At 37.6% G+C, this 14,615-nt stretch overlaps 1 protein-coding gene across 7 annotated transcripts in view; it reads left to right on the forward strand.

Annotated features, from left to right (window-relative positions):
* The window catches only part of CACNA2D3 (calcium voltage-gated channel auxiliary subunit alpha2delta 3), a 458,323-nt gene that overhangs the window by 132,683 nt on the left and 311,025 nt on the right, over positions 1-14,615 (forward strand). For all 7 annotated transcript variants that reach the window (XR_015701497.1, XR_015701498.1, XM_087744701.1 and 4 more), the window contains exon 4: positions 9,326-9,385. Coding sequence is in view for 5 of the 7 variants with exons in the window: in XM_087744701.1 (XP_087600827.1) it covers positions 9,326-9,385 (60 nt within the window). In the remaining 2 variants the exon portion in view is untranslated. The remainder of the gene's footprint in view (positions 1-9,325; positions 9,386-14,615) is intronic.

Raw genomic sequence — 14,615 nt, forward strand, 5'->3', positions numbered from 1 at the left:
GATAATCATCATATGGATAAAATGATACTATAATACTGGGATTAAAGTTAGAAGCAACTTCAGTCTGGCATTTCCTGGCTTATTTTGGCTTTGCATCCATAATAGTCTTTGAACTTTTTAGCGTAATGTTTTTGTTATAAAATTGTAGAAATATAACAATGCTAATAATGATTTATTTAAATTCTCAGGACAGTTATTGTGAGAGATGGAATATTTGCTGGAATACAGTATCTTCACTGTATCCCCGTTTTAAACTGGGTCCATGTATTGAAGAGACACCACCTCCTTACTTCATGAAGTACTTCTTTCTTCACCTCTTCACAATAATACTCTACTTGCCTCAATACCTGGCTTAGAGAATTCCACTTGCAATAGGGAGTTGCATAGGTTTTAGTAGAAAACTCGGAGTTCGATTTTCCTTTTTTTTTTTTTTTTTTTTTTTAAGTTTCCCTTTAATTTAGTCTATTGGCAACTGAAATTCTGACCCTGTGGGAAGTAAAAAACAATGGTCCAATTGACTTCACTTGAGAGAGAGTAATACCTACTGTTTTCATGGCTTGATTTGAAAGCAAAGACAGGGCTCGATGTCTTGTGATTGAGTGCGGGGCTAGGCAATGGGAAATAAGTTCCTGCAGACTCTGGAACTGACCTTTGTTTTGAGTAATAAATCTTGAGGGTTTTTTGCTGTTGTTGTGTGATAGTAATCTGGTTGGAAACTGGAAGAAGGACAGTACATCATAGCTGATGTTGTTGAACTGGACCACAAATTGCAAGCTGAATTTGAATTAACTGGGGGGACTGAGCCTTAGTGCAGAGGTGAAGGAAAAAAGCAAAGACAATTGGTTTCGCTTGGTGCTTCTAAATGTAACCAGAACAGAAACACCTCGACTAGTCCCAGGACTGCGGTCAGGACAAAGTGTTGCCTCAAGACTCCCTTCCCCTATTGAGTGAGCACGGGAATATTTTCATTTCTCTTTAGCTCCTTTATGTTGCACATACGGCGTGGGATTCATATACAGTTAAACGTCTAATGAAGAAAAGCGTGAAGGAAAAGCTCAGAAGTTCTTCCTGGTATCTTATAAGCTATTTTAGAATGGGACAAACAGCACCTTTGGAATTTTCTGTCTCTACATGTGAAGGATGTTTAGTTAACTTGTGTAGAGAGCTGACTAGCTTTGAAATAGCTGAGGTTAGGTGAGATAAATCCTACCAATAGAGAATTTTGCGTTAAATGAACTTGCACGAAAACAGTTATCCCAAATCTTTCTTCAGCGATATCTGCCAAGCATGCAGCAATGGTGTGGAGAGCTGTCAGAGCCGAGGGCAAACTGGTTTTGCTCAGACATTGTGTAAGTCTTCACTATGCTCAAATGCAGACAGTCTGGCATTATCCAAACGGGATAGTGGTTGTGACAGTCAGGTAAAGAGTGTGACCTGTGGTAGCTTAAATGTGTGAAAAAGATTAATAAATCAGATATTTTAATCTAGTGATTTCAGTACAAGGGGACAGGAATAAGGATCATAATGATAGTTACAGGTTAGTATTGAATAAATGTGTAGAAATGTACGTGTACACAGGTGCATAGTTGGACACATACACAGGCCTGCTTCCCTTGAGTTTGGAAGGTGTTTTACAAAGTAACATTGTAAAGAGATTTTTAAATTTATGTGGAAGAGAGCAAGGTACCGGTTGTGAATTGTTCGTTGAAAGCAAAACTTTACAAATCGTGTTGCCATGTTGCAAGTGGAATTAAAAAGATACGCAAAGGTATTTCCAGAGAATTACCCAGCCTTGGATGAATACACGGGTGGTGTGAAATGCTGAAGAACCTTCCCCTTGGCCCTGAGGTAGGAGAGGTGGCTGAAGGAGCTGGTCGCTGCTTTACCCCAGGCAGGCAAATCACATTTTAAATAGCCCTGAAACAGCTTTAGGTTGTGTCTGCAGTTGAACCGATTCCTTGATGGCTGGGACATGTGGAATTAAAAGTATGGAATAAAACCTTATTTAGCACATCATTCCTTTCTGCTCTGTGGTAGACATAATAACATGGTAGGAGCAGATTTGATAATCTGCATATTTTGTATCGGATACATTGGCTTTGCACAGCCTCGAGCACAGCAGAACTCAGTACAACTCAAATGTGGTACCTTCTTCATCTGCAGTCTTTCTTCCATGCCATGGCAATCTCCAGATGCCACAGCTAAATGTAGCGTTGACCTAGTTAGTTTAGAAATGCATCTCATTACTCCAGGATTGTCTTAGCCACTGTTAGGCAGCGTGCGAGTTTCATGTACTTTAATCCATTTACTGTTTCATTTCTGTTTGTCCGGCTCTTTGCCAAGCTGAACTCTTTATGTTGCTTCAAAAAACGAACGAGCACTCGTAACAACGATCAACCTGAAAATCTGCCAGTCTGGAATGAATATAAGTGGATAATTGAAGTTATTTACAATAATTGCTAGGCTTTTAATTTATTTTTATCTTTTATTTATAATTTGTGCTTTGATTGTGCTTTGATGCAGCACTTACTGTGACTGAGCATTGTCTAGTGAGTTGTAGTGGAATTTGATAGTAGTCATAGAGCAGTCATTTTTTTGTATGGCATTAGTTGCAAGATTGATATCTGTCTTAAGCTAGAAGCACTAGGAACTCTAATATCAAGATAATAAGAGCTAAATAATTTTCAGTGCATCTTAGCCACAGCAACAGTAATTTTAGTGATAGAATTTCCTAGAAAATACCTCGTAGCTGAGGAGAACAGAGTGGGAAATAAAATATGCTGGGCTTCCTGAAAAAACTGTCCGTGTCTGTGTGTCGTCTCAAGGATAAAACCAGCCAAATTGCAAGTCCGTTGTCATTGGCCTGTCTAAAAACTCATGTGTTTCTGATGGTAGCAAATATTCCTCCGAGGTCAGCATCAGTCTCTGAGATCTGCACTGCTTCTCTGTTGGTTACAGCAAAGGTGTGCAAAGCTATTTGCCATGAGTGAGACCGAGAGGCCGGTTTCCACATCGGTGCATTTATTGCCATGTTGTATGATACTGTTTTCAAGCACAGAAAGTAATATGGATACTGACGAACGACATCAAATATTCTCTGTTGGCTTCTTTACCTTCTCCACTAAATGAACTGTGAAAGAAGCAAACCCCAGAACTCTGATGGAAGTGAGGAGGACTTGCAGCAGAATTACCACCCATGCCAGGATATTACCTAAGCTCACTTAATGCTAATAAATCTTGTTCTTTCCCAAATCAGCCCAACCTTTTCAGAAGTTTTCAAAGCACCTGCAGCCTTACAGGTTTCCTGGAAAGGAAATCCCTTTTTCACTTCTGAAACGAACCCCAAAATGGGGAAGTCATAGGGAGGTACCTGGGTAATGTTTTTAAAGTTTGGTAATCTATTAGTGAGTGCTCCCACATGCACAGCATAGGCTTCTCATGAAGAAGCCAGTAAAGAAAATTGCTCTGATGATTGAAACACAAGTTCTGGTGTCTCTCCCAGGAATATACTCAACTGCTGAACTATGTTTTAAATAGTTATCTGGCTGCCCTTTACAAATTATTTTTGGCATGTTTACAGCTCAATTACTACAAATTTTGATTGGAAATTAGATGTTCAAATCAATAGTAAGGTTATTAAAATTGCACCGAGTATTTCACCTGGAGAAGGGTTAACTATTGGTAGTTGTAAGTATTTTCCGTATAGAGAATACTGCTGGTTTTTGCTTGGTAATGTACCAGAAAACTTGCTACAAAATTTGAAAGAAATAAGCTCTTAAAAACAGGGATTAGTTTTCCTTTGTTTTACTACCTGCTGTCTTTATTGACAAAGTTTGATTACATTTGATTAAGATAGAAGTCCCTGTTACAGTTCCATATGTAGGTGTCTGGGAGACAGGCTTTCAAAGTTACATAAATTCCTGTTTTTTTTTTTTCCTACCTATTGTTTTTCAAGACAAACTTCCAGGGCAGTATATCCATAGGGTTTTCTTGGGTTTAGACTTTTTGCCATTTTTTAATAAGAATGACTCTTAACTATTTTTTATTTCCAAAACACATCTCAAATCAACCTTGAAGACATATCCAAAGTTTGTATAGGAGGTGAACCTCAAATAGATCTGATGCCATGGGAAATCGATGAGAAAAAGTGTGTTAGGGTTCAGGGTTATTTTTTGCTGTTGGTTGAATGCATTGTTATGCATTGAACGCAATGTTAGGATGTAAGAGCCTCCTACAGGTTTCCCTACACTTCTTTTAATGACTGTGATATCCCACTGCTGAGAGCAGGGTCAGAAGTGGTGGCCCTTGTTGGGCGTACTCTGGATGAAATTCTCCTAGGCCTCAAATGGTAATTCTGCATTGCGCAGGGCAATACGGAGGGAACGGCTCAAACTGGCAAGATTCGTATAATGTACTCAAAGAAATGTTAAGGCAGAATCTAGCGAGTTTGGGAAGAATACGTTAGTAGAAGGGCTACTGACAAGCTCATGTTTTTTAACCAACAGAACTGAAGCTGTGCTTGGTTATTTTTATAGCAGTGAGACATGAGCCTGGGACTGAGTAAAGAAGGAGCGTCTACAATTGAGAGGGTAGATCTTTCATTTTCTGTTTAAGTACATGACAATATAGCTTCTTTGCTGTTCTGAAATTAAATGTTATCATATTGATCTTATGGACTATAAACTATTAATGTTATGGATTGAGATAATATTAGTACCTATTTGGTACTAGTTATAATTAAGGTAGAACAGTCTTCTATCTTTTTTTGAAATTTGTAGCAGTTTGGTTTGGAGAAGAGCAATTTCTAGCAGCATTTCTGGTTGGTTTATCTTAGAAAGATAGAAAGGAAACAATGGAATATAAATGTGCTTCTTCAAGATTTGATAGCTGAAGAGAGAGAGGAACATAACTTCAGTCAGCATTTATGGGTAAAGGTTAGTTGACCCTCTGCAGTTCAGGAGTTCGGAAACTGTTTCAAACTTCGTTATGCTTATGAATTTATTTAATCTGACTTCAAAATGGGATTCCAATGAAGAAGAATCATTGAAAAGTAAACTGAAACCCTTACAAGGCACATGGAAAGAGTAAAGATCTTCTCAGAAGCTAAAATGGGTACCCTGTGCTCTGGATGTTTGCATGATGTTTTTCCTTGAAATTGTTTTCGTCTTCATTTATTTTCACCTTTTTGCCCATCTGTTCCATTTCCCCTGTACTTTCTGTTGGATTCTGTTTTTCCCTCATCCATTGTGTTTCATTCGCCTTTCCTTTGCTATCTCTATAACAACCTCACTTGAATGAGAATTTATCCAGAAATATCAGCTCACTGAAATTGAAATACCATTTGTCAAGAAAATGATCCTATTCAGAGCTAGCTCAGTGATTATTTTTTTTTAAATGTTATTGAGAGGAAACAAACATTTATTTTACTTCTCTCAGCCTTTTCTACACTGTCTGTGATACCAGTACTACTAAAAATACCAAATATTGACATTGTGTTTTGATGATCGTTTTGGGGTTTTTGGGTGTGATATTTGTTCCTTCTCCTGGCTCATCCCCTGTTTTTATCCATGCTGCATTGTGATATGCTGGATAAGTCAATTAATCTTTCTCATATTTACCCATATTGGGAAAGTTAGAAGGATTAGTTCCTTAACCGGGGGAAACCTCTATTGAACTGTGCCATAGAACGTGAAAACTGTTCTTTATTTAAAGGTTATACACTGCCCTTGACTTGTCTGTGCGTGCACATGGAAACACCTTTCCACATGTAGAGATAAATACTCCTAAAACACAGACCCTTAAATGGTGTAACTCTTAACAGTGCTCACTCAGTGTTTGTAATTCATTCCGTGTAAGTGCATATAGATAACTCACAATTCCCTTCAGGATAACCACATCTTGGTAAGCATTTACTTGCTACAGCAATGACTTTGAGAGCATGTTTACGCAAATGAAAATATATTGGCATTTGTATTAAGAGTGTCATTATAAACTATTAAGTTAAAATCGCTAATCATGCTAATGTTGAGAATCATTGCTAGATAACTGTTCAGTCATTAAAATATTTTAAAAGGGACTTTTGGTCTTAATATAAAAATATTGCAGTGTTACATGTGGTTTTTATATTTTTGCCTCCAGAGTGTTAAGGAATTTCTTCCGTCATGCTTCATTCCTTTCGGGACTTCTTTAAAAAAAAAAAAAAAAAGAAAAAAGTAAGAAGAAAAATAAAACAAAAAACACCCCCCCAAAACCAACAAAAAACCCCCAAACATTTGCATACAATTCCTTCATTCTGATATCATCTGTGTATATCCACTAACATGTCATTTTGTGGATTTAGGCTTATTACCATATTACCTTTTCTGTAGCTCTCCCAGATTTCTCACAGTCTCCTTCATAATGGCAGTGAGATATTGAAAGCAAACTGTGGCTAAGGACTATTACATAGAAAATGCAGGGTATGCTTGTGTCGTCTACATTCAGTCTACCAAAATTTTAATTTTCTTATTAGATTTGTGAGGGTGAAGCTCACAGTGCGTGTGCGTATTTGTGTCTACATCTTCAAGGAAAAATACGTGTTGGTAGATAGTTTACTTTTTTGTTGTTCTGTTTCCTGCAGAGAATGTTGCTGAAATGTGTGTAACTTTTTTTTTTTTAAAAGAACAAATGTAACAACTGAAATCTTAATGAATAAATCAATAAAGTATCCATCAGTACTTTTCATTTCTGAGCTGCCCTCCTTACCAGATGTTTCTACTATTACCCATCTTATGCTTCTCTAGCTATTTCTTACATGGCGGGAGGATAAATCTTAATCTAAATGTATTTCACTGAGGCAAAAATGTAATTGAAACACGTTGGGATCAATACAAACTACATAAGAAGCCATGAATTATTTTTCTAGCCCACTAGGTACTAATATCTAGGCACTGGTATCTCATGAAATACTATAATATTTTTTCTTCCGGTGAGTAAGTAAATATTTCAGCACCGAAAGAAAAACATATTTCTATTTTACCTGTATTCATTTCTGTATGAAGAATTTTTTTGATCCTTTCACTTTTTTCCCCTTCAGATTCATCAGTCATGATCTTTTGCATTAGATGTGCACAGAGGAGTAATGCAACTATGGTTTCAATATAAAGGAGTGCACACCTGCAGAAATGCATTGAATTAGAGTAGTTATTTTACATCGAATACCTTTTTCATACTTAAAAAATGGGGACTAAATTTGTAAAACCCCTTCAGCAGGTCACTAACGTGATGGACTTCTGAGACCATTCAAATGTTGAAGAACCTATTTCAGTTCCTGTGAGGCTTCCCCCTCAGAACAGTTAGTTTGTGCTACTTCTCTTTTTAAATTCTAAATGCAAAAAAAATTGTCGGTCAAATTAATGTTTGATAACCTTTCAATTTGCAAGGTCTGTTTTTACTGCTATTCGTACAGTACAGGAGCAGTAGGAACAACTCCACAGAACTCCACTGTTTTATTTGAAATATTTTCTCATGGCTTCCCCTCACGTAGCCCGTTGCGATGCGTCATTAGTTGTTGGGTTCTTTACCCGTGCGTGTGTATGCAGGAAGGTGAGCCTGTGCGTTTTCCAGTTCAGTCCTGGTTTGACTTGCCCAGGGTTGGAACAATTTCAATTCAATTCCAGTTTAGGTCAAAAGGGTTTGCTAAGACCAGCTGGGTTTATATGGGACAAGATTTTTAAAGGGGGAAACGGTCAAATGACAGGGGTGTACACCCAGCACAGGGCTCTGGGAAGGTGGGCTTCATCTGCTCTCTCTTGCTCTTCTGGATCAACCTAGGCACCAGTAGTATTTCCAGGTTTTTATCAAATCTTTGAGATCTGTAATGCTGCATTAAGGAAAAAAGTCTGAGAAACCTTCCCACTGGGGTCTGGAGGGAAGATGCAGAAGCTCAGCAGAGGACTGAGGGTTCGGTGAGGGTTGTGCGCCCCCGGGGTACGCGATGCGATGAGGCAGAGATGTGGAAGGAAAGGCCGTGACGTGCTGCCGCTTTGCAGACCTCGGTGAACAGAAACGTGCCGTGTAACCAACGAGGGTCTGCCTTCAACTGACGGGTTTGGCAACCAGAAATACTTTTCTTGGTTCAGTTTCCATTATAGTTCAAATTGTATAGCAATCGATATAAATTCCGATTCCATTTTGATTTATATCCAAAGAGTAGAAGTGCATATGGTTCTGAAAAGGGAAGGAAGTGTGCGTGGCTCTTCACTCTGTGTATCGTTAACGAGAGCCCGTGGCTCGCTTGCTTCATGATAGAAAATATTGGAAAATATACATGTGTACCAGTGTCTGATAGATCAAAGAAAACAAAAAGTAACATATCAAATATTCTGGGACAGATCATTCTTCGATTAATTTTGGGTTGTACATATCTGAATGTTCAGGTAGAATAAATTAAAACTGGAAAGAGTTACTTCCGTAGTTAAAATACTCAGAACTAAAAAGAAGCCTGAATACAACCTTAGAAAGGATACAATGTCTTTTCACAGGAGAATGTCTGCAGCAAACCCCTGCATGAATTAAATTTTTCAAGTAGCTGTGTTTTAGTGCAACCCCTTTTTTCCTTCAGATGAGAGTGCCAAGGAACAATAACTGCTATAGGGAGTTCTGAATATTATTAAGAGGAAAAATACTACGGAATTGCTGTCATTCAGTAAACATTACTTCTGTAATAGCAGAAAAATCTTCTTGTCATTATGCACCACTTAAAGGTAGTATGCACAACACTTCGAATCTGCTAAGTAAACAAACCTAATCTCCCCTTTTCTAATGTTTTCTATTTGATGTGTTATTTAGGAAGTCCTTTTTCAGTTGCTTGCAATCAAGTGCATTATTAGGAAATACCTCCTATTTTAGTTTTAAGAAAGATTTTTAAAAGGGCTCCTATGTGCAAAATAAGGTCCGGCGTGAAAGCAACTTTATTTTATGTTCTTTCAAAAATCAGTATGGGAATGGGAGCTGCAGGGTGCCAAACACCAGTGGAAAAAATGACCTTTTTTTTTTTTTTTTAAATTCATTTATTAGTAGTTGAGCTGTTTTGAGAGTTTTGTACCACCAATCATGGATGCTGAGGGTTTAAAATTTTTGTGTGTGGTTTTTTTTTTGTTTTGTTTTTTTTTTTTTTAATCTGGATCATTTATTTCTATTTTTGTGAAGTATCATAGCAGGTATCATGTGGCAACAATGAAGTACACAATTCTCAAACAATCCCTGTTATACTGAAAGAAACGCTCGGATTTAAAGATGCTATCTATTATTTCAAAAATAATACACCTTTTTGTTCTTTTTTCAGCGTCTTGTTGAAGCTGCAGAAGATGCTTACCTGAAACATGAGTTTGATGCTGACTTACAGGTAATTAGTAATTATTTTCTTAAATATTTATTGTCACAGTATACTATAATAGTTTATACAATAGCTTACTTGAAGAACTGCTGTAGAAAGCCAAGCATGTGAGGAATAGAAGGATGCTGATTACAGAAAACGGAATTAATGAAGGCTGGCTCGGTATTTGGCAGGTTACGCGTTCAGTGTTTTTGTGTTGGGAGACCAAGCAGGTGGATTTTACTCTTTTAGAGATTTCATTTAAATTCCCTGCATGTCTGCTTAGGTCAAGATTTTTAAACACCGTAATTAGCAGCATGTTTCATCGTTGCAGTGTACTGGCAAGGAATTGTTCTATAGAGAGTTGAATTTGCAGATGGGGTGGGACCCGCAGGGATGGGATTAGTATGACCTTGATTTGTGCAAATGGTTTGCGTTTGGATCCGAGTCTAGAGCAGACACCATTTTTTCTCTTACCTAGAAGCTATTAGAGCCATACTGTTATTGTCTCAAAATGCTGCTTTTAGGAACAACACAGGAGGGAGAAGCGCTGTGGCCGCTCACAGTTAAAAATGTTTAAAAGAAAAACCTTTGCTTAAATAAGACACAGAATTAAAAAAAAAACAGGTTAATTTAGAAACCAAATAATCTAAGCTAAAATGGAAAGTTTAATAGAAAGCGTTACGCAATACTTAAATGAGTAAATACCTCCTTACCTTTAATGAATTCCTGTATCCTTGGTTTCTTGAATGTCATGTAAGGTGGAGCTTTGTTTTTACTTTGTCTCTAGCTATCTAGATTTCATTTTACATAATTCTGTGAATATTTGCCGTATGTCCATTTAAATTTTGAGATTAAGCATTAAGGGAAACAGAGACTTTTTCCATAGACTTTTTCCCATACGTGTATCTAAGAAATAAACGGATCTGTAAGGTCTATTTTCAGATTTTACCATGGTTACTTCCAGTAATGACAAAACATTTTATTTTAGTGAAAATATGATGCAAATTACTGATTTCTGTGCAGAAACGCAAAAAAACCCAACCCCAAAACAGTGAACTTTTCAGAGCTAAGGATAAAAAATGGCGTTTAGAAGGCTGTGATACTGAAATCTGTCAGCCCGTGTCGGAGTAAGGGTAAAATGAGCGCCTTGAAAGTGATAATTCATATTGTTGTTGTATGCAGTGAATGCTGGCTTCTGTATTCAAATGCTTCAGAGTTCTGTTACATTTCAGCCTTGCAGAGGTGTACTGCATTGTATTTTTTTGAACTATAGGCCTTGGAGAAATAGGAGCTATTGTCTGAATAAATCAGAAACATACTTTATAGAAGATTTTTGAGAGGCCTAGAGTAAGTGTTTCTTCACTGCAGGGTAGTTCTCGCTTTGACAAAGTCCTTCATTTGCTGAGGCTTTGAGGATATTAACACTTTCAGGAAGCCAGTTACAGCTATTTGTGTCAGCAGCATTAACAGGACAATCAAATCTTTGTGTAGAGCTCCGTTGTTTATTACTGTCACGGTCCATTAAAGCTAATCAATTGTTAATCTTGGTTTCAGCGACCCCTTTGCAACCCTTGCTGGGTGATTGTTGTTCTTTATCAAAAATCTCATAATACCATCTGCTCGATATAAAATAATGGCTGGAATGATTTGATAGTGTACATTCAAGTGGAGGGGGACAGAAGGCTTGTATAATATACAGTGTATATAATTCTGCTATCAAAGAGGAATTTTTTGGCATTTGTATTGCCTTGGCAGACGTGTGGAAGACAGGATTAAATGCTTTGTATTAGTGGTATGTGATACAGCACCAGTCTGCGCTCTTTGTGCTCAGATACTCTGGAAATTCAGAAAGCACATAAAGAAAGTGCTTTTGTGCTTTTTATTGGTCCAATGTCACCTTCTATGTCTTGAGGACAGTATAGATAATATTGTGTCAGTACATAAAAATGATATAAGGGAGAAATAAAATTATATTAATATTTTTATTGACTGTGAAAAAACACCGATTTAAAGAAAATAATAACTGGAAGAGTTCATCTTTTAGACTGCTGGTATTCTCTTCAGCAATGCTGAAACTGTATTGTTTTGTTAGGCTAGACCCGATCCCTTCTGGGCATTTTTCGTAGTTAAGTTATTAGTTTCGTCCTTAGTTATTCTATAGGTATTCTAATCAATATGCTGTAATGCTGTGTAATGGTCTAGGCGCTCAACTGTCTATCCCTCGACTGAATCTATTGGCACCACCAATAAATTGTAGTTATAAACATAAATAAAATTCCCAGTAAATCAAAATGGGTGATACGATGTTTAACTCATCAGCATTATGTATTGCATGTTTGAGTAATGGCCAAACTAAGAGTCGGTGAGAGGTGACTTTAAAGATTTACCCTGCAGTATTTGGGCTTTGGGAGATTCTTTCCTCTGTGAGGGATGTGAGCCAAGAGCTGCAGTTTTAGCAGCTTAGAGGAAAGGACCTGAATGTTACTTATACTTGAACCTTTAACCGAATCCAGGGTTTTCTCACCTGATGGGTACGGTTTCAAGCTATTTTGTCTTATTAAAGACTCTCTTCAAATTGCTGCGAAGTGAAATTGCTGTCTTTAATCATGCCTAATAATGTATTTGGGGATATAAGATAAAATACCATTTGTATTGCTACAGCAAGTTGCCTTGTCACAATATTGCTATAGTCTTAAAGGATCGCTCATCTTGCTTTATATGGGACACTGTCTCCGTGCTTGCCTCTGCTTAAAATGAAGTAATTCCTCCTGATTTTGTGGCTTTAACATGATGAAAAAAACAAGATAGGGGCCAACTGCCAAGCACGGACCCAGCAAGGGTATTGGGTGTTACAGGTTTTGAAGTGATCTTTTAGTTTTGTTGACTTAATTGTTTGCCAGAGAAAAATTTTTGGAAAAAGATTGAAAAGAGGGTAACATCTTCTGCTAGGAGGCAATCTACTAAAAAAAAATTTCAAATCATTTATAATCCTTGCTGTTAACTGAAATTTGGCCTCCTGATCGTTTACTCCCTTTGTGCTTGGGTATGTGTTTCCTGAGATATAAACTGCCTCGTTACGATCCACAGAAACCCTGTGGTGTAGTTTGCGTTCAGACCCCTGGAAGAGGCTCTGAAGTGGAAAACTCTTCCCTGGAGTTGTCATATACCTAAGAATTTGTTGCACATGCAGCAGATACAACCGTATAGGTTTAGAGGCTTTCCCCTCCCACCACGTTTCCTCAAACCACTAGCAACTGGACAGATTCTGTTGTCTAAAAATACACCAATGTGATACCCAGCTGCTGCTCTTCCGCAGTTACTAGCGAGGTGGTAAGCCCGCTTAAACTGCAATCATGTGGTCGCTGTTGGCACCTGACTCCTCTACAGCATCGTGCTATTCAGGTGATTGTATCTGAGCTCTTAGGATAGAAATGCATAGACCATTGTTGCCATCTGAACAGAGCGAGGATAAGATCTATTATAGTGTTGCGTTATCGGAGACCTTATAGCAGCCTTCCAGTCCCTGAAGGGGGCCTACAATCAAGCTGGAGAGGGACTTTTTACAAGGGAGCATAGTGATAGGACAAGGGGCAATGGCTTTAAACCGAAAGAGGGTAGATTTCGATTAGATATAAGGAAGAAGATCTTTACTACGAGGGTGGGAGGCACTGGCACAGGTTGCCCAGAGAAGCTGTGGATGCCCCATCCCTGGCAGTGCTCAAGGCCAGGCTGGATGGGGCTCTGAGCAACCTGGTCTGGTGGCGGGTGTCCCTGCCCATGGCAGGGGGGTCGGAACGAGGTGATCCCTAAGGTCCCTTCCAACCCAAACCATTCTATGATTCTATTCGTTTTCTGATTTTCACTAATCTCAGGAGGTGGATGCTCAGCAGCGGAACTGATGCTGGAGTTCTCAGTGGAGCAGTAAATGGGACTTGCACTTTGTTTCTTACCAACTTTTAAAAAAAATAATTTTAGGACCAATAAAGATTTATAATGCTTGGTTCCTACCCAGTTTTCACACCTCTGACCCCAATGACAGGAGGAAGTCATACAAAATTTCGGTATGACTGCTGGTTCATTTGCTGAACCGTTTCATTATACACACATGTTTGCAGGATAGTTCTTTTGTTTTCTGTGTGTTAATTAAGTTCATTAGTTCACTCGCCTTATATTCCAGTTGAGTTTTCTGTCTGTGTGTGTGATGTGATAATAAAAAAGCAAGGTTATTTCTTTTTAATAGAATCAAGGCTAGTGCATAGTTGATGTCACCTGAATTACTAGATGTTTTCTTTTCAGATCGTAGTTTTACTTTCTGTATAAGATTGGAGAGGTTCAAGTGCCAATACTTTAAGAAGGATGACCTTATTTCAGTTTTATGTCACAAAACTAGAAGAGGATTAGTCAAATAGTTTTTAGGAATGGATTACTTTCTTTTAAGAATACTCTTAAAGTTAATTTAGTGGGATAAAAAAGGAATAATGGTATAAGGCTGCTTTTCATTATTCTTTTTTTTTTTTTTTTTTTTTTTTTTAGATCTATAACATATGGCTGAGTATTAAGGAAGAGGTTTTCAGAACTATACCAGAGTTTTAGGTACCTGTCTGCCAGATTTTGCTGGCTGTTAACTCCTAATTGCATTTTGTGTCCTTGAAAATCTCATCCTTCCTTTTAGAGTATATACGTTGGCTATAGAAAAAAATCATGTGAAATCAGCAGACGGATAGTTAAGGATTTTCCAGTGGTTTACACAGGTGAATGATGTACTTTTTTATACATATTTAATGACTTTCGAAAGTCTACAAAAGGTGAGACTTCAAAGGTTTAAGGAGAAAGCACAAACAGCAAAGGCGGCTGGGGAACAGAATTAGTCCAGTTCCTAAACTCTGTAGCTTCTGGCTCTAATCCTTCAACTGTTAATGTTACTAGACATTAGGTAGATTGTTGTCTTTCAAGGGGAGCTACCTGGCTTTTAGTAGTTTTGAAATTAAACTGCTAGATATAGAGCTTAAATATAGACACAAAAGCGTAACTTAAATAGCTGCTACTTTTTTTAAAATTCTGATCTAAATGTTTATTTAGTGTAATGATACCATGCAAAAATTTTTTATGATGGATTGTTAAATGCTTAGGTATTTAATTAAAATTTAATCAAATAGATGATTAATACATTGATACCTGTTACTGGAAAATACAAGGATAAAAGATAATTGAGAATAGCTTCGCTACGTAATCTTATTAAACTCCTTTTGTAACACAT

The sequence above is a fragment of the Nipponia nippon genome, unplaced genomic scaffold (genome assembly GCF_047370975.1).
Source record: "Nipponia nippon isolate SJK-2023a ecotype South Korea unplaced genomic scaffold, ASM4737097v1 scaffold_9, whole genome shotgun sequence".
Taxonomy (NCBI): Eukaryota; Metazoa; Chordata; class Aves; order Pelecaniformes; family Threskiornithidae; genus Nipponia; species Nipponia nippon.